A 27428-nucleotide genomic window follows, 5' to 3' on the forward strand; every position below is an offset into this window, starting at 1 on the left:
GTGTATTAAATTACAATCCCCAGCCCCTTTTGCTGTGCGCATGTAACACCCCGAGATTTTCTGACGTCATTATTTAAAATTTTAAATACTTTTGAGGATTTTATAATTATATTGAATTAATTTAGAAGTAGTTTTAATAAATTCCTTTCATACACGATCTTAAATATTAACATATATCTATATTAAAAATACAATTACGATCTCTAAAATAAAAAGGTTCGAATCAAAATTATTATTTTATTAAAACGTGTGAGCACGCAAAGGTAAGTTTCTTAATTGGGCGTCGCAAGAAGATGTATATAAATAAGTAAATAAACAAAATAAAAAGGATGGGCAGGTTTTTAAGTTAGATAATACTTCCCTCACCTTGCAAGACCCGTCTGCCATCCCTCTTCTCCCTCTCTTCCTCACGTTCCCTCACCCTCACAAACAGTCAGCACACAAGCCCAGCTGCGGTCCTCGTCCCCACAACCGGCAGCAATAGGCTGCAGTGCTCCTCCCCACAACCAGTAGCAGGCTGCACTTCCTCCTCCACGAGCAGTAGCAACCAACTGCGTTTCCTGCCCAACAACCAGCAGCAGCTGCTGCCACGTGCCGCCTACGCCGTGGACTCGGTCCTCCCTATCACCGTGTGTCACCACCATCCCAAAAATCACTTGTCTCTTCACCCCTTTTTCTCTGGTTTCACCCATTGTAAGCTATCCCGCACTTTCCTAATTGATTAATTTATTGTTTCTAATTAGAATCTACCATGTTTATGAGTTGTGTGTTGATTGTGTATTAGTTTCATTGAATTTGAGTATGAGAAATAGTTAAAGGTATTATCTTTGAATATGGAATAATTAGAGTTTGATTTAGAGTTGAAATTACTAATAGTGTGGGCTTTCATGTACATTATAGTGGTGTATTAGTTTATTGATTCTTGCTATGGATAATGGTTAAAAGTGTTATCTTTGAACTTGAAATGACTAGGGTTTGGATTTAGAAACGAAATTACTAATGATGTGTGTTTAATGCTATATTTTGGTGATAATTGATTAAATAACCTTAAAAGTTGTTTTAAGACTTAGTCGATTGGTTATTGTTGTGATAATTATTAATGATGATGATTTTAGTTGACTATGAAAGTGATTTTTGGTTGTTAAATTGGGAATAATAGTTACTAATTGTTGCGGTTTGATTGTTGCGAATTACAAGTGCTCTTATTAGGTTGTTATTGAAGTCATAATGCATAATGTTAGTAAGCCAAGAGCATAATGTCAACTTATCATCGATGGTTGCTAAAGTTACTTGTCGTGTTTTGATTATAATTCTTTCTAACTTTGGAGAATGTAAATAATGATATCGCGAATCGATAACTCTAAAATTTGCCTTATTGTTGTATAAGTGTTATATTAAAATTGTAAGGCTTAGTTGTGATTAGTTATTTTTGGGTAACGCCAACCGATATACTCAAAATTAGTTGATGAAAAGGAACGATTCATATATGCTTTTGCTTTTAAATTGGTGAAATGACTTATGTTGTGTTGAGTTGATGATTTTGACTTGTGTTGAATGAGTTGTGTACGTGCTAGAGTAATCGAAAAACTCATGTTGAATAGGTGATAATGATTACTTTGGTATTTAGTTGGTATGGCAAAGTAGTTAAGGGGATTTATTAGTTTTATTCCTAACTTGTATAGGTTTTTAGTTCATAAGAGGAAAATAGAACCTTAGTTGGGTGAATTTTGTAACTTTTGGTCGTGCAGTGATGCTTACAGGTATGTATACGCAGTAACTAACCCTTATATGCAATTTTCTTTAAGACATTATTGTTTATTGTGGTAATATACATTGCATCGAAACTATGAGATACTAGTGAGTACACTTTACATGAAGAACTATCGATTATGAAATCCTTGCGCCTAGACTAATTTAGAGAATGAGTGTGTTAGTAGAAGGCGGGGACCACCCCCTTTATTTATTTAAGAATTGGATTATGCCTTACTTAGACTTAGAATGACTCCTTTATAGGTGAATTTCATATTTTGTTTGAGTTGTTCAGTGGGTTTCGGCGTTCTGCTATCCCAGGGCACTCATTAATAGTCGAAAGGGGGAATTATTCCCATTTGATAAAGTATAAGATTATGATTAGCTGGCGTGACTCAACTGGATTATGTCCGGTTGATTTAATAGTCCCTTAGTTGAGATCCGACGGGATCACCATATGGGGGGTATAAGCATACTTTTATCATTAGACGCCGGATGGCCGATACCGCCCTTTGACCGAGGTGTTACCATGCGGGCCTTGCAAACCCCAATATGGTGGCCTCTTCACTGGTTTAGTACCCCAGTGTGTTAGTTTTTCCCAAAGGTAGGACCCGAGAGGGTCAGCTGGAGGGGGTATGAGCTCATACTTTGCCATGGGTGCCGGTTGGCCGATAACGCCCTTGGCCGTGTCACTATGCCATGAAGTGGAGAGAAGATCCACTGATAGAATGTTACTCATTGATAGAAAGTTATCTATTCATAGAAAGCTTACACATTGATAGAACGTTTATTCATTGATAGAAAGTTTATTCAATGATAGAGTAGTTTATGGTAGTGAGAAGTGCGCTTAAGCTAAGTTACCTCGAGGGAGTTACCAGTCCCAAAGATAGATTATGATCACACTTACTCTAAGATAGACAAGCTCTATAGGGTCATGTGTTAAGTAGTCTGTTAATGCCTTGGTGGAGTGATACTATGCGTGTTTTACCAGAGTTTATATTTTGAGAAGAGGAGTGTGAAGACCTGCATTCTACCCAAGAACACATGGTTCGGGTTGGAAAAGACGTAATGAGATTAAGAAGTATAGGTGGACAATAAACGGTTACTATCTATGCTTGTGTCTTTGAAATCATCTTATGTTGTTGTATAATATAATGTTATCTAGTAGTTGACCTTACAATATTTGATGCTAGTTACTGACGTGTACATGTTTATGTTTATGTTGATTGTTGATGACTTTCTATGATTGTCCTGCTATGACACATTGGCCTTTGGTCTAATGTCGAGCAGCAGGAGGATCATAGACAAGCATAGCAGGTATTGGAGTTTCTTTTGCATTGCCTTGCATTGGGGGAGAGTGATTAGGGCGAAGCATAACCTGTATCATACCGTTATCTTTCAATTTTGTAGCTCTTGTTTATCTTTTGTAAACTTGGTTGTATATGTTTTGTTATGAGGCCTTGTGTCGTCCCTTATAAATTTGTATTTTCGCTGCTTAGTTTATAACTTTGTATGGTTTTAAGGAGTAAAGTCATTTTAAAACACAAGCGTTGACACTGGAACTACGATCCATGCTTGACATGTTGATTTGAGAAGCTGACGACGAATCATTCCGCCGTGATATAGTTTTGATAGGCCGTTGATGCCTTTACTTCATTAGATTCTAAATAACTTTTGTTTTTCTACAAAGGCGCACAGTTTTAGGCATATGCTGCTGAAATTTCCGCTCACCTTTTTAAAGTTAATATTTAACATTTATCTAAATTCTTTTCCTTTTCTTTTATGTAACACCTAAATTTCCTTCAGTCCTTTACGGTTTTGGTTTCGTACAAGGGGTCGAAGATTCAGGGGTGTTACAGCGCACCAGTGGATGAGGATGGTGTAGACTCGTCAGCCTCTACAATGACATTAAGAGCAGGAGCTCGTCTTTGACTAGCACGTTGATATATAATGATCGTATGCGGAGGCGATGGATGTGGAGGAGTGGTCATGGAAACCGGAGGAATAAATGGCGAGATAGCATTGGATGTTGATGGAGATCTGGATGACCGACCTCGAGTAGATGAATGCTCGAGACCTCTTGTGAACCGACTACTTGATCCTCCAGAAGAGCTACCTCGGTGGCCTGAACCTCGAGGAGAAGGAGTGTGGAACGTCTGATCAACCTCATCAATGATGGGTGGAGTCGGAATGAGATAATCATACCCCGCCTGACTCAATACATTGGTCAATGACGTGTTAATGGAACCAAGGGTCTGAGAACATAGTCGATACCCCACATCAACGGGCAATGTAGTGGCCCCGTGCATTGTGTCATTACATTATATAAGGACCGATCTGATGCGCTCAGCCTATATGTAAACATTAAAATGTTAAAAGAATCACATAAAAGTATTACCATATTTTGTGATTCTTAAAAGAAGACGTACCAGTAAGGTAGATGTAGGATGGTAATGTGATCCTGGCTGTACAAATGTGGTGTTCATGAGGTGTAGTATGGAGATATGCCTGTACCAATACATAAACGCACCACTGTTCCTCCATTAGATTGCATTAACGCCTGCAGGTACCTTGGAAGCTCCTCAAAAGACTTATCCCAATCCCCAAAGACTTTGGTTATAGCCTTATTTTTGGCTAACCTAGCTCTCTTGTATGTTATAACGAATCCGTATTTAGTGCTAACAAAATTAACAATTGACTTCACCTTCAAAGCTGGATCAACTCTTATCATATCCAAGATGAGATCAGCAACAAAATCAGAAGTAAGGAGGGGATGGTCATCACTGTAATGTTCTGAGCAATCTTGTTTACGACCCTTATATTGCACAATCTTAAATGATCTAATGGCGATCATGATAGCTCGCATCCTCCATTCACAACCTTTCTCCTCCGTATTAGTACATTGTATAACATACTTTGAAGGCTCCGACTCAATTACACGGAAGTTTCTATTGTTAGATATTGCGCATGCTTTAACATTCTTCTTAAGGTGGTCTAACGAGTTAAGCTCTTGCCCTATCTTAAAGTCACCATTTTCATTCATGGAGTTGTTATTATTTCAGGTTATCCATGCATCAATCAATCTTTGATCAACCTCATCAATTCTAAGCCAGTTTTCAGATGGAGCACCATCTCTAATCGCTGCATCTAAAGCTTCTCTTTTTTCATCATTCTCCTCTGAATCAAAATCAATATGCTCATCCTCCTGATCTAAAGAGTCAACCTCGTTGGCATTAGACCTACCTAAGTGAGTAGTGGAGAAGGTGTTCATTGCACCACAACCAATGGCACGTGAGTGAGTTGGAGAAGTAAACTCATCTAAATGCTCATTAACGTAATTTGGGTTTGTTAACATTTCTGTGAATGTATCATGACGTACACTAGGACCTGAATTTCGAAGTTCCATGCTACACATGGCTTCCCTTGCAATACCCAGTTTTGGAACCAATTTAATATACACCTCCATTACACCATTCCTAACCGGAACTAACACATTTTTCCTAGTCACTGGATATTTCATCTCAATTTTTAATATAAAAGAGTTGCGATCACAACCATTACATCATAGACTTTGCTATGAAACACCTCAAAAGAAGTATTTTGACGATGGATAAACATCAATGCATTCAATCCTCCATTATACACAACATCGGAACCCGTATAACTTACTTCCCCACCCCAATACACTATAACGGGATAATGATCCATATTCTGCACACACAAGCATGTTTTTCCTGTGATATCACATACACTTTATTGTTGCTTGTGAGTAAGGGAAGTATAAATGTGTATACAAGAATGTGTAATATTAGAGCATTAGAACACTTATTAGAAGGGTCAATTCAAATATAAAACTAACAACACCATGAATATATACTAAATCTATTAAACTAACCGTACGAAGTAGTAAACTTTCATTGTAGCATTTCATCGAACACTTTATATGCATACAAAAGAAATCATAATATTCAACTACAAATGTGTAAAATGTAAGCTTAAATCATGAAATTAAGACAATGTTACAAACAATCAATCTATTATAAGTTCAAATGACAACAATTATGAACAAAAAAATCAATTTGCAAATTGAAAAAATTTAAGGTTATATTCATACCTTAAATGAGGATGATAATGAACAAATAATGAAGGAGAAGATGGCAATGTAGTTGATTGATTTAGTTAAGTGAGAGAAATTGCGAGTATGAAGTAATTGAAGAGTTTAGAAAAGTTTTTTTTTTTTTGTTTTTTTTAATAAAAAAAACAGTCGAATGAGGGAGGAAGTAAAATAACAAAGCAGTAGTAGCAGGAGGAGGTTTTGTACCCTACCAAAACCGCTATCTCAAGTGGCGGTTTAGCCTGATATATATTTTTTTCCATGTATTGCAAAACGCTATTTCATCTAACTGTTTTGTTTGAATTCCTAAGTAAACTGCTGTTTGAGGTAGCGGTTTTATAAAAAGAAAAGGAAAAAAAATTTTCCCACCTATCCTACCTGGACAGTATTCAGGTAAATATTTTTCCTTTTGAGGCATATTGGGAAATACTTTTATGGTTAGCATTATTTTGGGAAAAATTTCTATGAAAAACTGTTTCTATTTTAAGGTCTTGAAAGGAGCATAAGATTGTTCATCACTATTTGTCAAGGTTAATTTATCTTCCATCCAAAACAATTTATTCAACTATTTAACTAAAATTTATTACTCGGTAAATTCTCCAACAAAATACTTCTATAACATTATCTTGTAATTAATGCCATACCATATAATAAGTTTATTTACACTTCAACTTCAAAATCATAAGCTACATCATTCGCGTAGTTTATTCATTGAATAAACACATTTTTTCCATGAGAAAAGTAGAATATGCTCAAATCATGAAGTAAAAATGCGGTAAAGGTCATAATTGCGGTTATGAAAACGGTAATGCGGTAGCGGGAGTAATGCAGTTATCGTAATGCTTAAATATAGTCGAAACCATAAGATATCCCTTGATATGATCCAAAATGCGTTTTACGATTCGTTATTTTTAAAAATCTTTACAGTGCGACTGACGCAATACGATGTGTCTTTAAGGTGTGGTTCAAACTTGCACCTGGATGTGATGCTCGATTTGTTGAAATTCTTATGTTTCTTTCAAGTTTCAAGAGTAATTTTGAATGTTACTCAATGGTTTAATGGCTTATTGATATTTTGAAGGTGAAGATTCGAATTTCAACTTAAAAAATACAATAAAATTCCTAAAATTTTGCTACATAACTTTAATAAAATCTACCAAAAACATCACATATAAAAACCGGATACCCATTATCCCGTCCCGACTTATCCAGATATCCGGATAAATTGGGCAGGGACACGGACCGTTAAAAATGATACCCGACTAACCAGGTACCCGCTAATAAACACCCCTAATTATTACTCCTTGTCGGAAATTCTTCCAATCCCCAGTCGCCTTTGGCAAACGCAGCAAACACCAACCCCTAATTAAACCCTGGTGCGGCTCTCGGTAAAAGAAGAGTATCGAGTATTAAGAGAGAAGAGAGGAGAGAAGAGCATGGAAAAGGAGCAACTCATCTCTGCTCTACAGTCCCAAATTGATTCCCTACATTGCCAAATCAAGGTACTTTCTCTCTCTTCTCTCTATCTCCTCTTCAATAAACAATCATTCATTCTCATGACCTTGTTTCTGAATGTCAATTAGGATTTAGAGGTTGAAAATGCTAAATTGACGTCGCAACTTTCAAATTGCTGTTGCACTAAGGTACTTGTGTTTAATTTTGGATTTGGAGTAGTGATGGATGTACTTCAAATTAATTTGAACGCCTTACAGAAATATTTCAATTAGTACAATTTTAGTTTTTTTTTTTAAAGTTTAAAATGCTGAGCAAGATTGTCTCGTTTCAGATGGAGGAAACTACTAATACTATTGTAAGTAATGATGTAGTTTCTGTTGAAAATCCTCAGAAGTTGGGTGGAAAAAGTGGCAAGAACAGGAAAACTAGGTTACAAGGTTGGTGCAAATGTTGAATTTTTCCGTTTAGGTGTTTATTTTTTTTGTTTTTGTTTTTTTTTTTCTTTTAGGTTTTGGTTTCAATGCTTTTGGACCTTATATTATGGTTTATTCAAGTTGATTCTTCCAAAAGATTTCTGTTGTTAATGTGGCTACTCATCATGACCTCGTTTTTGCTTGATTGAACTTATTTTTTACTTGAAGTTTTACATACTTCAAGGTGAAACAAGACTTAATACGTTGATATAAGGTTTTAGGCTTATCTTTGATAATTTAGAGGTCAGGGGACAATTTCTTTGTGGTTTCTTCTTATTTTGTGTTTTATGAAGGTCTAAAAATATAGTTCAAGATAATACAGATTTCATCATTTCATCACCCAATGCCATTAATTGGTTCCCACCTAGGTGGGGTTTGGGGGTTACATATACGTAATCTCACCCTTGTTAGTAATAAAACTTACAAAAAGGATGATTCTTCCAAAAGATTTCTATTGTGTAATTAGAAAATTCTGCAATAGGCGCTTATTTATATACGTAAAACTGCATTAGGGTTTCAAGTTATCAATATAGTTCTTTATAATGATGACAAAAAACTGATGTACAATTGACGAACATGTAATGGTTTTGTGCTTGCTAAAACTAGCTAAATTTTAATTTTGCAGATTTATTTGATAATAAAGGAAGTGTAGTTTGACTTTTTATTCATCTTCCGTTTTAAGAGAAATCTTATATAGGGGACTAGAGGAGTGTAATTTGCGCATAAGATTATTGTTAAAAAATTTTTGAATGAAAGTCTCTTACATGACATAAGTATCTTCTCCTGATTCATCATTTTAGGGTGCCTATAAAATGGTTTAAACTTTGAAAATTACCACAGCAACTTAACTAAACTAAATGATGTTCTAAGATTTCAAAACTTATTTACTGGAAAAATGAAGCTTCTATGGTTCAATATTATATACATGCATTTCAAGTTTAAACTTTAAAGTATTTATGTAACCGGATTTCGAAACTTATGTATCGGAAAAGTCTCCTAGTTTTGGCATAGGAATTTGATGGCGGTTAATCTTGTCCGCGTTTTCCTTGCTTTAAAGTTTAAACTATTTATGTAACTAGATGTTTCCCATTGAGAATGAATAAAAAACATTTGAAAAATTCTTGTGAATTGTTTTTATGACAACTAATTGTTTGTATGGAAAGAATATGCAATACAAATTTTGAAATTTTGGTTCATTTTACCTGTCGACACAGATAAGAATGAGAGCTTGTTGTATCATTATTCCAAAAGATACGTAGCCCTGAAAGTCATGTATTTTGGCCAGCGGTATGATTTGAACTTATATGATTAGTCTCTTGAAATGTACTTCTTCATGGCTTTTGTTGGTGTAGCATCATTTATGTGACAGTTCTTGCTTGGAAAATTATGTTTCAGGTTTTACGGTTTTGCATCAGAGGCTCAAATGGAACCTACTGTTGAGGTGAGCTTATATGGAGTATTATCTAATATCTGCTATGATTCAATCGTGAAAGGTTAGATAGAACAATTAATAGTCTAATATCACTCTATTGTTCTGTACTAAATTTTTGTAGCTATATATGTGAGCTCCACTTGTACTAAGCCTTTTGTTCCTATTTAGTAGATTAAGAGTTGTGAACTCACTAACCACGTTTCTGTTATGAACTACTAATTGCTATTGTGAGAAATATGAAGATTAGGGAAAAGAGAGAGTAAGGGAATACAAGTAGAGAAGAAATTACATATTAAGAATAAGAAATTGAGAGAGCAGAGAATAAAGAAGGGGTTTAGAGAAAAAGAAATACAAGAGGGAGAATTCATATCATACTCATTTCATATCCTAACCAATTATTACATCATTATATATATAGCTAAAATGCCTAACGACCTTGTTGCCATTTGCTAAATTGTTTACACAATATTCCTTTTCTAGAAGCTTCACTAAAAGACTATTCCACCCCTCTTGTTTAGATATTGATTCATCACAGTTTCCGAGTGTCTAACTTTGAAAATTTTGTACTCATAGATATTGTTCGTCATTTCGAGTTGGACACTGATATGGCCATTCATAATATTTTAATATAGTTTTAAATTTTAGTAAAGTTTAGGACTTATTCTGAGAATGTTAAATGATAAGCGTTGGCTTGGACATAATTCAAACTTGATGATCTCGTAGGAATTTTGTATGCGATTTTCTAATCGTTGTATTTTGTCTCTCTTATTGGGTTTCTTCTGTAGTCTGAACTTTTTAGAGCTTTTGAGAAGACAAGGCTATTAATTGGTGACAGAAAAAGTTCACAGTACTCACGATGTGGCAGAACAGATAAAGGCGTCTCGGCTGCTGGGCAAGTAAGGAATACTAATCTTTCCATAGGCTTATTTCTTCTGTGAAAGCATGTATCTTTGTTAAGACCAACTTTTAGTCCTTACATGCTATAATTATTGGTCACTTTTGATTAGTGATCATATGGTAAGGATTTTAATTATACTTTCATGATTATCCATTACTATTGGAAACCATTTATCTCATTAATGTCTTTAGTCGGTTTTTCATTAAAATGCTTATATTTATATAGTTAATGGTAACGGAACATTGCTATGTAAAAAGTGACTGTAACATGCAAATCAAGGACATAATATTTTGGAATAATTCAAATTGGGATAGTTGATGTACTATTATAGTGTAATTTGAACTAGCAATGTGATGATTCAACTGATTGATGAAGGGAGTGATTTTTTTGAACATTAAATATATATGAAAGAAATGTAAGTCCTTAACTCATTTATATACATATAAATGTTTTAGTTGACTTTGAAAACACTAAATCGCTTAAATGTATAGTGAAAGCACATTTCTTCTATCATTATGTTCTATGTAATGGTGCTTTAATTTTTTGTGGAAATTGCTTCGCTTACATCTACAAGCCCTTCCCTTAATTTCCAAGAGATGCTATGTCGTTTCCTTTCAATTTAGTCACTCTGACTTGCACAATGAAGCAAGGGTCTACAATATGTCTACATCTATGGCGTTTATCAAGCAACATAATCTACATTGTTTCTCTTATGAAAATCATCCTCTTGGTCAAAGTTAACCACAACTTATTTGACTGATGTGCATTCGTTTTTCTAAGAGAGAAGTGCTATCGGAAAATGAGCTGTGACAATGCTTATAAAATTTTATATATGATGAGTTGCACTAATTTCCCATAATGATTTTCCGAATCTTTTCCCAAATTATTGCTCATTATAAAAATAATTCCCAATGTGCCTCAAAGGGAAAAATATTTTCCTGAATACAGTCCACATAGGACAGCTTATTTTTCTTTTAATGCAATCATACAAAACCGCTACTCCAAATGACGGTTTGCATGACTATGTAAACCGCTATTACACATAGCGGTTCAGTGCATTTATTTTTTTTAATTTTTGAAAATACTTAAATCGCTACTTCAAATGGCGGTTCACCTTCATATAAACCTCCATTTAAAGTGGCGTTTTTGTCTGCAACATTTTTCCTAATTTTCGCCAAACTCTTGAACATTAAACGTTTCATACCCTGCATTAAAATAATTTAACACTCCATATTACATAATAAATGAACCAACAAGCTCCTCCAGTACTCAAAACACCTCATTCACCGATGTTTCAATTAAAAACGAGGACGATTGTACACATGATTAATGAAAATAGCGCATATATATATATATATATATATATATATATATATATATATATATATATATATATATATATTACATAACGACCATCCAAAATAATACGTAAGTTGAATATGTACAATAATCATTCCAAGTCAAGTAATCTAGACTCCTCGACCCCGTTTGTTGCGTACATCGGTCGTAGAGGTCGATGTGGACTCATCAGCCTGTGTGATGACTTCAAGAGCAGGTGCTCGTCGCTGACTAGCACGTTGATACGTCAAGATCCGGTTAGGAGGCGATGGATGTGGAGGAGTGGACACAGGCCCTGGGGGAACAAATGGCGATATATCACCTATAGATGTTGATGGAGATCCTGAGGATCGACCTCGACTAGATGAACGGCCGGATCCTCTAGATGAACCTCTACTAGAACCTCGTGAAGAACTACCACTGTGACCAGAACCTCTAGTGGAAGGAGTGTGCAACGTGTCATCATCAATGGCAGTGCGACTGGTGGGAATTAGGTAATCATACCCCGTCAGACTTGAAATGGATTCTAGGAAAGATGTACTCGAAGCCAGCTGTGAACAAATGGATTCTATGAGAACGATGCTTGAAATTATCCAATTTGAATCAAACAGACAGAAGATTATTACCACACTGCTAAAGGATCCCTACCGTGTTGATGCTGTGAACCTAAGACCGGCTCTAAATCGTCTACCTCATAAAATTGGGGTCGAACCATCCGAATTACTGGCCTTCCTATATGTATATGCTCCCACGACCATATCTGTAAGAGTAACAGGCACCCCACTATGTCCTTGGCACCCTTGCGGGATGCCCTACACAGATTACAATACAAGTATGCGAGGGTCGCGCTTCCCCAACTGTACTCTGCTACGCGTCGTAAGTCTCACAGTAAAGGGAGGTAGATCAACTGTACGGAGTCCCTGTTTTTGTCTAGAAATAAGATGCAACCAAACAAATACAAAATGTATGCGCGGGCATGCCTCTCAATAGTAGCATCATCTGCATCTGGCCCCAGCACACGGAAGCGATCTCGAAGCCAAGTCAGCTTCAATGAAGATCCAATGATGATCTTCGTCTCTGTAGGGTCTTGAGGGTTTTCCGGCAATGCCCCTAAAAACTCCCAAACCAAGGCTGTCCACTCTCCCTCTCCATGACCAATAACTGCATGTCCATCAATGGGCAGTCCAAGTATAACTGCAGTGTCCTGTAAAGTAATACTCACCTCCCCAATAGTAAGATGGAAGGTGTGAGTCTCTTGTCTCCATCTCAACTAATGCAGTGATCAGAGCTCGATCGAGCTCCAAACCTCCACCCAACAAACGATGTATATAAATAAAACCAGCTATATCAACTAACTCTAACACTCTTTCATCAACCTGCCAATCCCTCGTGCTCGCCTGGTAGTGCTGACGAGTCACCAAGTGGAAAGTTGACCCCTCCCATGCGCGTACGCTCCGATGGGTCGCCTGAAGCATAAGTACTGATGGATCAACTGGGCCCGGCATCGTCATTATTCCTGTTACATATATACATTATTATCAGACTCAACATAATGACAAACTAGTATACAAGTAAAAAAACATACCTAGTTGAGCTTTGACTATCCCTACGAGGACATGTTTTCTTATTATGACCACTAAATCCACAAATGCCACATGTGTTTCGAGGACGCATCACCGGTGCATCCATTTTGTTCCTTATGCGAGTTGATCGCGGACGTCCCTTTCCACGCTTAGTTGATGGATCTGGAACAACTATCAGACCATTCCAAGGAGCATAGGTGAACATGTCTGGAACAAGCATAAAGGTCTTATATGTGGATACGTGTTCTGTAGTTCGAAACAAAGGGTCCACAAAAGCATCATATGAAATGTTACTAGCTCGATATACTGCAAGAACATGTGAGCATGGTAACTTGAACATGGTTGGTTTCTGACAAGAGCATGATGTAGCTGTGAGGTCAACCATGTTAAAATTTTCACCTCTTCCTGCTATCCTGTCGCCACGACCAGTGGTGAACTCAAATATCCCACGTATTGTGTAATATATCCTAACATCATGAAAGCGAGCTTTTTCAATGTTCTTATCAATCATATCAGTTGGTTTCTTGGCATAGATCTAATCTCTTTCTCCCCGAATCCCTCCTTTTTGCAAAGTATTCGTTAACCCGATAGAATGTCATCCTAACCAATGAAGTGATTGGGAGACACCTGACCTCCTTTATTACGCCATTGAACGCTTCAGACATGTTTGTAGTTTTCACTCCATATCGATGGCTACCATCATGAAGCAAAGTCCATTGGCGCTCAAGAATAGAACCATCGACTAAGTACTTATATGCGTCTCATCATACTCTATTCATATAGAAATTATATTTCTGAATCTTTATCTTTTCAGAAGCTTTTCCAAATAAGTTTTTTACTGCTATGTTCTTGAACTTCTTATGCACATTTGAAGCAAGTTGTCATTTACAAAACCGATGGAATGCATATGGCTCTTCCCACCCTTTTCTAACTCTGTTCATTGCATGCAAAATTCCCAATTTGACGATCAAATATGACACATAAGCCATCCCTTTTAGTGACATACTGTCTTATACAATCCAAAAACCAACTCCATGTGTCGTTGCTTTCTCCCTCTACAATGGCAAAGGCAACTGGGAACAACTGAGAGTTTGCATTTATCGCCATAGCAATCATAAGTGTGCCTTTGTACTTTCCGTACAAATGTGTCCCATCTATGAAGATAAGGGGTCGATAGTAGGGAAAACCCTTAATTGATGGTCCTAAAGCCCAAAAAATTCTCTAAAAAATAACTCTGGTAGGATCTATTGTTGGTTGGACTTCCCAATGCACCATTGTTCCTCCATTAGATTGCATTAATGCCTGCTGATACCTTGGAAGCTCCTCAAAAGACTTATCCCAATCCCCAAAGACTTTGGTTATAGCCTTATTTTTGGCCAATCAAGCTCTTTTGTATGTTATAACGAATCCGTATTTAGTGTTAAACAAAATTAACAATTGACTTCACCTTGAAAGCTGGATCAACTCTTATCATATCCACGATGAGATCAACAACAAAATCAGAAGTAAGGAGGGGATGGTCATCACTGTAATGTCCTGAGCAATCTTGTTTATGACCCTTATATCGCACAATCTTAAATGATCTAGTGGCGGTCATGATAGCTCGCATCCTCCATTCACAACCTTTCTCCTCCGTATTAGTACATTGTATAACATACTTTGAAGGCTCCGACTCAATTACACGGAAGTTTCTATTGTTAGATATTGCGCATGCTTTAACATTCTTCTTAAGGTGGTCTAACGAGTTAAACTCTTGTCCTATCCTAAAGTCACCATTTTCAGTCATGGAGTTGTCATTATTTCAGGTTATCCATGCATCAATCAATCTTTGATTAACCTCATCAATTCTAAACCAGTCTTGAGATGGAGTACCATCTCTAATCGCTGCATCTAGAGCTTCTCTTTTTTCATCATCCTCTTCTAAATCAGAATCAATATGCACAACATCACTGCATTCAATCCTCCATTATATACAACATCGGATCCCGTATAACTTACTTCCCCACCCCAATACACTATAACGGGATAATGATCTATATTCTGCACACAAAAGCATGTTTTTCATGTGATATCACTTACACTTTATTGTTGATTGTGAGTAAGGGAAGTATAAGTGTGTATACAAGAATGTGTAATATTAAAGTATTATAACACTTATTAGAAGGGTCAATTCAAATATAAAACCAACAACACCATGAATATATACTAAATCCATTAAACTACCCGTACAAAGTAGTAAACTTTCAGTGTAGCATTTCATCGAACACTTTATATGCACAAAAGAAATCCTAAAATTCAACTACAAATGTGTAAAATGTAAGCTTAAATCATGAAATCAAGACAATGTTACGAACAATCAATCTATTATAAGTTCAAATGACAACAATCATGAACAAAAAAATCAATTTGTAAATTGAAAAAATTTAGAGTTATATTCATACCTTAAATGAGGATGATAATGAATAAGTAATGAAGGAGAAGATGGCAATGTAGTTGATTGATTTAGTTGAGTGAGGAATTGTGAATATGAAGTAATTGAGTGTAGAAAAGGTTTTTTTTTTTTTTTTTTTTTTTTTTTTTTTAAATAGTCTAATGTCGAAGAGGGAGGAAGTAAAAAAAAAACTAGTTGCAGTTTTTGTACATGACCAGATGTGGCGGTTTTGCCTAATATCAATTTTTTTTTTTTATAATTTTCCATGTATTGCAAAACGCTATTTCAACTAAAGGTTTTGTTTGAATTCTTAAGTAAACCGCTGTATGAGAAAGCGGTTTTATTAAAAAAAGGAAAAAAAATATTCCCAGTTGTCCTACGTGGATAGTAATATGAGAAATAATTTGCTGACCAACGTAAGCTTGGAAATATTTTTATAATTAGCATTAATTTGGGAAAAGATTCTGATTTTCCCTATTTCAATTATTATCATTATATATTCTGAGTGATAAGTTCACGTATGTGTTAATGATAAGATATGTTAACATTAATATTTAATTCTCGATTTCCAAATATGTAATGTTTTTAAGTCTCAAATACTCGAGAAGATTGAAATTTATAAATTAAAATAAAGTGATAAAGAACAAAGCCTAGTCTAGCTATGGCATGTGTGTGTTACTTAGAAGACATAATTAGTGAATCTGGTTAAGGTCGTCTTGTTACATAATGGATTTTCAACTTACTTTTTCACAAAAGTTGCCAATGCATCATATTTGCCATTACTATTATATATAATTATCAAGTATATTGGTGCAAACACAAGATAATATTTTACTCATATTTTGTGGGTTGGTGTAACTACCTTCTTTTATAAATATAACAAGATAGGGTTGAAAGGTTTTGTTTAGCGTGAACTGTGAAGTGTGAAGGGTTTTTTTTACCGTTTTTGCTTTTTCTATCGATGTTTATTTTAATAAATTTTTGGGAAGAACTAGTGACTTTGCAGCCAATTTTTATTCTCGGGTCTAATCTCTTTCACTAATATTACAAGTATAAAGTTGGTTAAGGGTCACAGATTGGAATTTTGAGTTTTGGGATGTACTCTTAATAATTGACTTCTTTTAATTGTCCTACTTTACCTGTCACCAACGTTGTAATGCGTTTTGCAAGACAAAATAATATTTGAGTTGGCCTCTTCCTAGGCTATGTGCATTTTTTATAGTCTTCCCATGAGTAACCTTTTATGCTAATTAATATTCTATACAGATGGTGAGTTTTGGAATGGAATTTACTAGTAAATGCTAAAAGTTTCGACTTGTGTTTTTAATGATTTGTTGGCTTATTGCCAATGCAAAAGTGGAAAGGAGATGTCTTTTGCTTCTTTTTATTTAGGCCATTAGTACGGAGTGGTACTTCTCAAGATTTAGTCTGTATTTTTAAAATAGATTGTGTGGGAAATGAAAAGACTTTTTTACGCAGGTCATTGCTCTATATCTACGGTCAAACCTTATTGCTGAAACAAGTTCCGCAGGAGTTATTTTTGAAGGACGATATGGTCTGCGATGTGATATTGTTGAATATTTTGAAATGTTGGAACTTTATTTAACCTTATTATTATTAAACTTCTCAAAATAACCGTTCTTTATGATCTGTTTCTTTGCGATTCTGTAAGTATGATCTATTTTTCTTAAGATATCTTTTGGTGTAAGCTGCCTTGAAGTAGACAGAAATATGGATGCAGCTGGTTTTTGTAAAACAGCTATAAAATGGTTTACAGTTTACGCTCCTTTCCAAAAGATAAAAGATCATCACAAATTAAGTTGAAAACTGATGGAATTGTTTCTCTTTGATACATTTCTAACATCTTATTGTAACATTCAGTATTTCTCTGGTCTTCATTTTGTTGAAGGTTCCTTAGTATTTTTTTCCTGTGTTTCAGAAGAAGAAATTGATTACGTGAGAATACTAAATAAAGTACTGCCAAAAGATATTCGGATCATAGGTTGGTCTCCAGTGCCTATGACTTTTCATGCGAGGTACTAGAATAAATCCCAGTTTACTTTTGTACTTTTATTTATGGTAGTCCGTGGTGATTGGATCTTTTCCACTGTAGTTCCATCATTCCATGTAATAAAGACCCTTCAGTTTGGATATATTACTGTGCTGTGGTAACTGGTAACTGGTAACTGGTAACTGGTTACTGACTTGTGTGGCAGTGTGGAAGCATTTGCAAACCTTTTGTGATTTGAGTATATGTGTCCTCCTTTGTATCTAAACTACACCATGTAGGTGGCCTTATGTTTGATTTGACAAAGAGGAAATTATTTTATTTATTCTTTATAATTCAAGAGTTGGACATCTTTTAAGTTGTACTTGGAATTATTCTAGCTTCTTTTTTATTCTGTTTCGAATTGATACGTTCTAAACATTTGTAGCAACTATGAGTTTGAAAAAACCTAGTACTTGAATTTCTATTGTATCTGTGATACCCCAAATTAAGCTTTAAAAAGGATTGATAGACTACTCATATCAACAAGGTGCATCTTCTTTTCATGGGAGCCCATTTGCTAAGAACTCCACAGTTAAGCGTGCTTGATGGGGAGCAATCTTAGGATGAGTGACCTCTTGGGAAGTTTTCCCGGGCGCGTACGAGTGAGGCCAAAGTGCGTTGAAAAGACTTGTGTTGGTCTGTGGGGCCAGTCTACAGCCTCCATGAGTAGTCACCGGCTGTCCGAGCAGCCGAGGTGTTACAATATCAACTTGCTTTTACAAGTCTTCAGTAGCTTTATGAGTTTGTGATAGTATATCGTATCAAAAATTAGGACATTATAATGCAGTGTTCTTATGCAGTTGTCTGTAATGGAAGTTACTGTGTGAATTTAGAACAATGTCACACTAACCGCATTTCAGCTCTTAAAATTAAACCAATACAAAAATTCTGTTGAGTAAATGTAAACAAAAAACTGAATCCTCATTTAACACACAAAATTAATTCAAAAGCTGTTATCCTAGTTGGGGGTTAATGGAACGTTGTTGTTTGTCTCTTTTCATTGCATTGACCAGTCATTTTTTCGTCAACAAAATTATTGATCTGTCTTTCATAATATACTGCTTTTCACTCTTTTTCTTAAATAAACAGCCTTCAAGTTAAAGAATTGCCTTGACTTTTATTCTAGGTGCAGGATGCTGATGGGAATTTATGTCATATTAACCTTCATGTGATTTGCTTGTGTTTTCCCTTATTTTCTGATGCATTACTGAAGTGTAGGCCCCCACGGTTTATCAGTAGCCTTGAGAGATGTGTATATAAATCCTATTGTATTTTTTACAAAGAAACATATTCCTCCATTTCTCTACTTTTGCTACATATGCTATTTTAGTCTATCCCATATGGTTTGCTTTATTATCTCTTTTGGACATGACTCTACTTATAATATCCGACTAAAACCTACAATTTATTAAGTTTTCTAACTCAGGGGGACAAAGGAGTAACAATTATACTGTCCTTTTTGATTATATGTATTACTTTTCTCTGTAAAAGTGACTCTGCATAATAGATTCTTCATAGAGTAAAATTTTTGAATAATTGTCTTTCATCTTAAGAAATGACGTGTGCTCATTTTTTCACCAATGCGTGCACTCTCACCCTGTAGCTTTGCTCCAGAATCCCCTTGGCCTTATTATATATATCACACTTTTTAGGACACCGGGTAATAAGTTTTAACTTGAATCTCAATTGGAGTAGAACATGCTCCCCATGTCCATCTCATTTTGCCCCCACTTGGGCGTGGGCCGTGGTTACTTTCCTTAAGAATCTAAGGAAAATTGTGGGAAAAAAGAAAAAAAGTCAGAAAAAGAGAACTGGGGAAATGTACTAAATAAGGAAATTAGGGAAAATGAGATGGACGTCCTAGACTGCTGGACTAGGAAGTTGGGCAAAATGAGATGATAGAGGGAGTAGTTAATTAAGAGATCGTAAGTTGCATAATAATGAGCTGCTTTTATCTCTAAGCTGTACAAAATTGGAGCTTATGTTTGAGTAGAACTCTAATTGTATCTGTAATTTATATTGTCCATCCTTAACCATAGTACAGGAAGAAGATAGCTATCTGATGCTATATAGTCTCTTATAGTAATTAATATCTCGTGGATGCTGAATTGTTCCCTTTTTGTCGTTTCATACAAAATTATGGTGGTCATATTTGAGTCATAGTTTGTTTTAGCTTCAATATTAGCTAGCTATGATCATTCCTTGTGCTATCACATCGACACATGATTTGAGCAACTCTCTTCTTTCGCTATCATTGCTTGCAGGTTTGGCTGTGTAAGCAGGGAGTACAAATACTTTTTTTGGCGTGAGAATCTTGACATATCGGTAAGGAAGTTGGGCATTTGCTGCAATTTATTGCTGAAACTGATGTGTCCGTGATACTTCTTATGCGCCTGGGTGTTTGATTATCTTTGTCTTGTTGGTGCCTTTTAGGCCATGCAGACTGCAGCTAAGAAGTTTCTGGGTGAACATGACTTTAGGAGCTTCTGTAAAATGGATGCAGTGAATGTGCACAACTATAAGCGATGTATTACTTCATTTAATGTCACCCCAAGCAGAGAAAAGTAATCTCTGACAACTTATACTATTTGTTAATTACTTTATTATTTTTGGTTTAAGGAAATTACATTCTTTGAAAAGAGAAAGCACTTACGAAAAATTTTCTAAATTATTAGCTGCACTAATATAGAACATTCCTCCATAAGGGATTTGTGTCTCTGTTACGCAAGTTTATGCTATGAACTGCCATGCTAGATCTTAGATCGAGTTATAGAGATAAAGTTTACTCTAGATGATAGAGTGTTGTAGAATCAAAGTATAGTTTCCAGCATTCAAGAGGTCTTGGTACTTTCTTTTCGTGAGTTTAAAAGCTCTAAAATTTTCCACCATATTGTGATATCTTCTTCCTCACCTGCTCTACTTATATTGAATTTTGATCCCTATTCTTTCCCTCTTCACTCCAACTTCTTGTACAGTTCTACGAAGTCCTACTTAAATTACAAATTAATCTCCCAATGGTGTGTACTTTTCTCTCTTCCTTAGCCAGTGCATTACTGTTTATTAGAAATTTATATCTAGTGACAAAGCGTATCAACTTAATTTTTTGAAAATTGTGCTCTTTAAACTGTATATTTTAATCATGATATGTCCATTATGTGATATCTTTCACTTAATTATAAGCATGCTATTTGGCTATTGAACGCATATTACTAGGAGGCTATCGACAATTTCTCTAATTACATACTTATAGTTAAAAAGGCTCTAAGATAAAGTAGGCCTCTATTTTGTTTCAGAGTGTTACAACTTCCGCATAACTTATCATCAAGGAAACTTAGTGACTTCATGGATTTGATGACTATTTTTAGTTGGGTCAGCAGCATCAGCAATGTTCTTAGCGTAGCATAATTTGACGATAACATACATCTAGACCTCAAGAGCTGCACTTTTATTTTTGTTCCTGAGATGAATGGATTTTTTAATTAAGTTTTTTTTTTTTTTTTTTTTTTTTTTTTTCTTTTTTGCTTCTTTAAAGCTAAAATTTGGTTTTAATTCATACCATTCTTTTTGGGTATTATGATTCAGGTTTAGAGACAAAGAAATATGGGTCATCACAATTAGAGGTAGTGCATTCTTATGGCATCAGGTCCGATGCATGGTTGCTATATTATTTATGATTGGACAAGGCCTGGAGTCAGCAGAAGTGAGTCTAACCAATATATTATCTCTGTAGTAATAAATCTGGATGCTCTAACTTCTATAGTTGTGTGAATTAATTCTCAGCTGGTCTTTTGCATTTGAGTAGTCCACTTTTGTAGTATTCAAAACAGAGACTAACTGACAACTGATGAGAAGTGAAATATGATAATGTGCTTTGGTCAAATCCACGAAGAGGAGATTGGACCACATAAAAGCACACATAAGGTTAATTTTCTAGATAAGTAAGCACTGCGATAAGCAACTGCCTAGGCTTGGGGATTACATTTAAGGCTCTCTCCATTGGGAGATAGTTGACTTTTGAACATATCACTGGTTCATATGGGGCTGAATCGTCCTCACATATGACAATCCTTTGAGGCAGTTATTGTGAATGTTAAACTCAGAAACACCTGTCTTTTGGGCTGGACATTCTATACAGGCTAAACCCGTATCCAGTGGTATGGTATGATCAGAGGTTTAGATTATCAAACAAACTAATCTTAACTGTGCTAAATTTGAGTAGAGTACGGGAATGTGCTTGGGAAAAACCTGTGAAGGACAAAGAGCCATCTGAATGCCATTGGTTTCTTTTGTTTAAATTGAGATGCTTTTTCACATTTCAATTTTTCAGGTCAAAGTGTTTTGGCTTCTAAGAGAGAATAGCCTTATTTTTAAGTTCTACATTCACTGGTTTGTTTTCTGCCGCTCTTGAGGTGCAAGATGTTTCTTATGCAGGTTGTTGATGTCTTACTGGATATACGGAGGACACTAAGAAAGCCTCAATATACAATGGCCCCGGAATTGCCATTGGTTCTGCATTCTTGTGAATTTGAAGGTCTACGGTTTTTTTCTTCAGCAGGTAACTTTTTATTCTGCATTATATGTATTGTCAAATTCAGTTTGTACTCGGGCTCCATGACATTATTTAAATTTTAAACCTTCATTTAATTAACCGAGCTCAATTTGATATAAACTTTCTGAGCTTCTGGAACAAATTTCTTTTGAGTAACCAGTTTATATTTGGCTTTGCGGTGTATGGGATCAATTTTCCACCTTTATGAGTTTTCTATACAAATTGAATATCACACCAGTGTGCTTGCTACCAGCTTGTAAAAAGGAATTGTTTGATGCTTGGTTATTGAGCTTTTATTACATCATATAGTTGATTAAACTATTGCTTCCCAGCAGTCTTTATTTCCAAATGATAACACAGCTTTATTTTGTGATTGAAATATAGTCGTCTACGCACTTGATACATTTTCAGCTTCTTAAGAGCATGCATCTATGCCCAAAACTGATAGTGGTAGCTAACTTCAGGTTTGTTATTTTGTGATTTACCCTAATGTTAGCTACTGTTGTGATAAGGCAGATTTATAGAGTGGTCCATGTAATTAATTGGTTTTCTGCTTTTACCTATTATTTGACCAAGTTGTTTCTAATAGTTACAACTTTCAGTCTTCCACTAATCATAGCATATAGGAGCAAATTTCTCACCATATAATGATCAGGCTTGTGAGATTTAGATAGAGTGAGGGTGAAACATTTCATATCTCATGGCATTAGACAAATTTTCTCTTCCTCCTGCCATTTTTCAATGATGAAAATTTCATTAAAGGGGGAGAATGGTACTGTCTTTTGTTTCTACTTTCTGCCATTATATTGATGCAAAAGATGGAAACAAGATATACAAGCTTTCGAGAGGCTTGCACTCTTCACAAGTCACACTCACGAGCAAAACATTCATCAAATATGTGTACAAATATTCTTTCCTGTTTCTCTACTTTCCTTCTTATTTGTACTAGTTTCCTATTCCCTTAGCTAACTAACTAATACTAAAATATCCATTGTACCCCTTCAACTAATACATCACACTACCGACCACTTGAAGTTCCATCTTACCCTCAAGGGCATAGAAAAAAATTGGGTTGTATATATGAGCAAGTATGAAAACTTGAAAAGTTTTGGGTCTAGAAGAAATAGGCTTAAAATAAGTTGGATGAGTGAAGAGAAAAACAATGGTAGGTACATACAATTTCAGGCCAATCAAAAGGAAGTTGCAAAAAAAAAAAAAAAAATGAAAACTAGGAATTTTAGAAATGGGCCAAATATAAGTAATATGTGGGCTGACAAGAATTTAGGCTGGGAGATAAAAGAAAACCAGGTTCCATTAGAAGGCTTAGGATGCACTTCTGGCTTCTGTTATCCTTCTGTGATTTGAAATGGCATCTCACAAAGTTCTGTGGCACCATGAAATCATTTAAGGTCTTAGTTATTTTTTTTCTCTTCCTCATAACATTTTTTTCCTCCCTAAACACCTCCATCCTGCCATTTTTTAAATCCTTCCCAGAGGCCAGAACCCAATATCTTTTTCTTCTCCTTCATAAAAGAAAACTCATCCTATTGTTCTAGCTTTACATTTACCCTCTTTTTTAGTCTCCTTTATTGAATTTAAAACTATCAAAACGATGTTAGCAATCAATATGCACCAAGGCACGTCTTCTTAGTACACTCATGTCATCTCATCTAAAACCACCTGTTGAAGAAAAGGAATTGGTGCTTAACCTCAGTGACGGGCAATTTTTTATTGCGATTTTGTATGTACTGATATTTGTATTCCTTTCTCGTTATATATCTTGCATAGTATCAAATGGTATCCTGGGCATACCCTTTGTCATTGCCGACACAGTATTTCTCTTGGCACCTTATCATTTGCCTATTCCAAGTAAATGAAAACAATGTACAAGTCCTTTTTAATCTTTAATGTTGGAACCTTTTTTTTTTTTTTTTTCTTTTCTATAATGCTTCCATATTTTGTACCGCAAACACAATGAACCTGAGTTCCTTTTCATAATTTCACTTCAAACAAGCTCAGGCTTAGGGTATGATTGTAGTACAAATTCAGTTCCTTCTGGAGTACTAGTACTGTCCAATCCGTAGCCTGAAAATGTTTCCTTGAAGTTGGGCATGGCTAAGAGCAGAGCCTGAACCATTTTCTTCTTAGCCATTGTCTCACGAGGCTCCTAAAAGCTACTGTTGCTTTGATTAGCAAATTTAAAATAAGCGTCCTATGTCGAACCGTCAGAGGGATCACGATCTTTGCATAATCTTTCACAATTCAGTGATAATACCCCATTAACCCATTAGGAATCCCAAAATTTCAAAGGTTAGGGGCCACCCTAGAGTTGCCTTCACCTTTTCCCTATCCATAGCTATTCCTTTGCTGAATTACATGCCCTAAATATGCTATCTTGTGCTGCCCTAACACACATACTCATAATGACGTGGAATTTGTGGTTACCATTAGTTCCTGCAAATATCAATTACCATCACTTCTTGCTGCCTATGTATGCACTCCTCTGACTATAAATTAAGATGTCGTCAAAAAAAAAAAAAAAAGTAAACTTCTTTAGGTAAGGGCAAAACACCTCATTCATTAGTGATTGAAAAGTCGTAAGGCGTTTTTCAGCTTGGAGGCATCACAAAAAACGAATAGCGTCGCTCGTGTGTATGAAAAGCATTCTTATATATCTTACTCTCTAACTAGTGTGATTAATTGCGTCTGGAAAACGTACTTATGTGACATTTTGCACTCATTTCTACCTCTGTATTTATTCAATTGATTGGTACACAACATTTTGTATTTACCTTTACTATAGATTTGGTATATTTTTTGGATAGTCCTGACTCAAGTCTATGCAGTTGCAAGGCAAGCATTGCTTGCTCACCTGACAAATGAATGCCAGAATCTTATGCTGCAATTTGCTATTTTCCATGATGCTTTGGATAGCTGTTTGTTACAAGATGACGATGAAGGTGGTCTACAGCTTTTGTCTCTATCAGCTTAATTTCCTTGTATATTAGTTTTAAACGTAGAGATATATGTGACTTCTTGTTTTTGTTTAATTTAGAAAAAGTTAGCTGGACCTATTTGATGTGCCCTTAATTTTCCAGTAGGGGCTTCACTTGCAAAAGCTTCAGAGACGAAGAAATGTCCTCACATTCCTCTGTTAATGAGGCCAACTGAGCGTAAGTTTTCTGTTTGCGTCTTTAACCATTCATTCATACAAGCATGAAGATGATTATTTAACTTCGGAGTTTCATTCTTGGCCTTTGGGATGAAGATTTTGCCTCTTGAAAACCATTCGCGCTATAGATAGGTTTTTGTGGCGCCTTAAGACAACATTAGTCTTTGAAGTATAACCTCTATATTGGCCATGTTGCACAAAATCACTCCCCATTTGATAGCCGACCTTAAATGGTGATAGTGGTAGTAAATTTAGTTTAAATTGGAAAAGAAAATCCAGTATCATACCCATGGTAATGGAAATAAGCTGCCATTGTCTCTCGACTCTCGTTACCATCTTCCCTCGTAGCTATGTTGATGACATGATGGTGTTTGATTTCCCGCGCTTTATTGTCTTTTGTCACTAAATTTCGGTTTGTTGTTTGGTTTCAGCATCATATGAAGAGCGACGCACCAAATTCAAATCAGGAAGCTTAAAACAATAGTTTGATGACGCCAAGGAGCTAACACAAACCAATATACTGAAGCTTTCTCGTTACTCATGCATTGCGTCAACTTCACTCACTTTTTGCAACTTATGATTATGATTATATTTGAGCATCCAATAAGTTTTATAAATGATATTATGTTAGTAATTTATGACAAAGTACATTTATGTAATGCTTAACCTTTGAGTTTCAAAATTTCACTCTTTATAAACATTTTTCCCCATAATTTAATTAGTACTTCATTGTTCTTAGACATTGACCAACATGTCCCTTACTTTTTCTAACTGGGATGTGGGAATGTGGTTAATTAGCGGTTTAATTTTCATCAATTGTAAATTTAAGCTTAACAATTTAGAGAAAGTCTTGTATGGATTGGGTCTATACAATTTTGGTGTATATCAATTTTAAAAAGGTATTTCCTCTGTTCCATATTAGTTAACATTAGAAAAAATAATACTATTCATTCATCATTTTTAATTTGTTATTAGTTTTTAATCTATAAGTTAAAACATAGTCAAGTGAGATTTTGTTTGATTCGTCTTATTGCAAAGATTATTAATATAAAATTTTTATAATTTTTTTATTATATATTATTAGAGATATTAAAGATTGAATTAGTGTATTGGACTACGTGAAAAAGCAAACATTGCAAGTAAATTGGAACGGAAAAAGTATTAAATTAGTAAGTATTATTACTTGACATATAATTATCAAAAATAATACTACATGTAATTATCAATTTAATTTATTATATATAATTTCAAATCGTATAAGTAACTTGTTCTCATATAGGACTAACAGGAGTATGTTATTATAGAAAGTACATTATATCAACGATGTAAAATTTCAAATTTCACAATTCTAGATTATCTCCCCAAATGCTTTTTTTAGTAATTGAACTGGCAAGGCCACCTATAAGGAGGGAATAGATTATTAGAAAAGTGGTTTAAAATCCAAAATTACCACTTCAATTTTATCTAGGTTTTATTTTATGTCAAAAAAATATATATCGTTGTATATATTTATGGAAGACCTATACTACATTTTACTTGGTTTCTCACATTATGACAAAAATGATATTTGTGAATTACGTGTGAAAGTCGAAAATTTAGGATTACTACGTGAAATTTTTTTTGAAATATTTATTGTCTTTAATCTTTTGTCAATTTGATAAATAATTAGCCTATTTTTCTAATTGACCACTTAAAAATTATAAGTGATCACTTAAAATTATAAATAATTACTCTAAGATTTTAAAACAGACTAAACAGTAAATATATATTAAGTCATTCCGATATAAATTGTGTCGAAAAACAAATGCAGCAAAGAAGTGGCAACATCGAGTAGATCTAAGTCAACTAGTAGTATTATAAAGTGACAAGTAGCAGCACATAGAATTTGGTTGTACAGGAAGTACTTATTTAGTAATTTTTAGTCAACTTGGAATACACGTATAAGGAAGTAAAAGTTAGTAATACAAGACACTTCTCACATGCGGCGATCTATATGCGCCTCATTTTATGGGGTTATAAATATAATAAACACAAAAACTCGTATGAGACGGTCTCATAATAAGATTGCATTTTATAATTATTAATTAATAATAGTAATATTGATTTTTTCTCAATAATTTCAGTTTATAATGGACTTAAAAATAAAGTTGTAGGTGTAATATTATCCTGGATGATGTGAAGGTG

The 27428-nt window shown here is 35.0% G+C and overlaps 1 protein-coding gene across 9 annotated transcripts; it reads left to right on the forward strand.

Annotated features, from left to right (window-relative positions):
- The first annotated feature begins 357 nt into the window (after window positions 1-357).
- LOC130800046 (uncharacterized) lies at window positions 358-26160 on the forward strand. Of its 9 annotated transcripts, none has more exons than XM_057663383.1 (17): window positions 358-693; window positions 1683-1760; window positions 6945-7365; window positions 7447-7506; window positions 7650-7755; window positions 9006-9078; window positions 9187-9232; window positions 10009-10119; window positions 16953-17028; window positions 17413-17509; window positions 19788-19848; window positions 19957-20087; window positions 21106-21223; window positions 21955-22078; window positions 24919-25032; window positions 25171-25245; window positions 25676-26160. In XM_057663383.1, the coding sequence occupies exons 3-17, from the start codon at window positions 7300-7302 to the stop codon at window positions 25726-25728; spliced, it is 1311 nt and encodes a 436-aa protein (XP_057519366.1). In that variant the 5' UTR covers window positions 358-693; window positions 1683-1760; window positions 6945-7299; the 3' UTR covers window positions 25729-26160. The 9 variants fall into 9 exon arrangements, 8 of the variants coding, with proteins under 8 accessions (XP_057519366.1, XP_057519369.1, XP_057519367.1 ...); XM_057663386.1 differs by having other exon boundaries at window positions 7194-7365; XM_057663384.1 differs by lacking the exon at window positions 1683-1760.
- The last annotated feature ends 1268 nt before the right edge of the window (window positions 26161-27428 follow it).

The sequence above is a fragment of the Amaranthus tricolor genome, chromosome 14, assembly GCF_026212465.1.
Source record: "Amaranthus tricolor cultivar Red isolate AtriRed21 chromosome 14, ASM2621246v1, whole genome shotgun sequence".
Lineage (NCBI taxonomy): Eukaryota > Viridiplantae > Streptophyta > Magnoliopsida > Caryophyllales > Amaranthaceae > Amaranthus > Amaranthus tricolor.

Excerpts from the sequence above, each read along its gene's own strand:
- LOC130800046 (XM_057663383.1), top strand. The coding sequence starts at position 7,300 with ATGGAAAAGGAGCAACTCATCTCTGCTCTACAGTCCCAAATTGATTCC. Across the intron at positions 7,756-9,005 it reads CAGGAAAACTAGGTTACAAG|ATAAGAATGAGAGCTTGTTG; the intron begins GTTGGTGCAAAT and ends CTGTCGACACAG. Across the intron at positions 9,233-10,008 it reads AAATGGAACCTACTGTTGAG|TCTGAACTTTTTAGAGCTTT; the intron begins GTGAGCTTATAT and ends TTTCTTCTGTAG.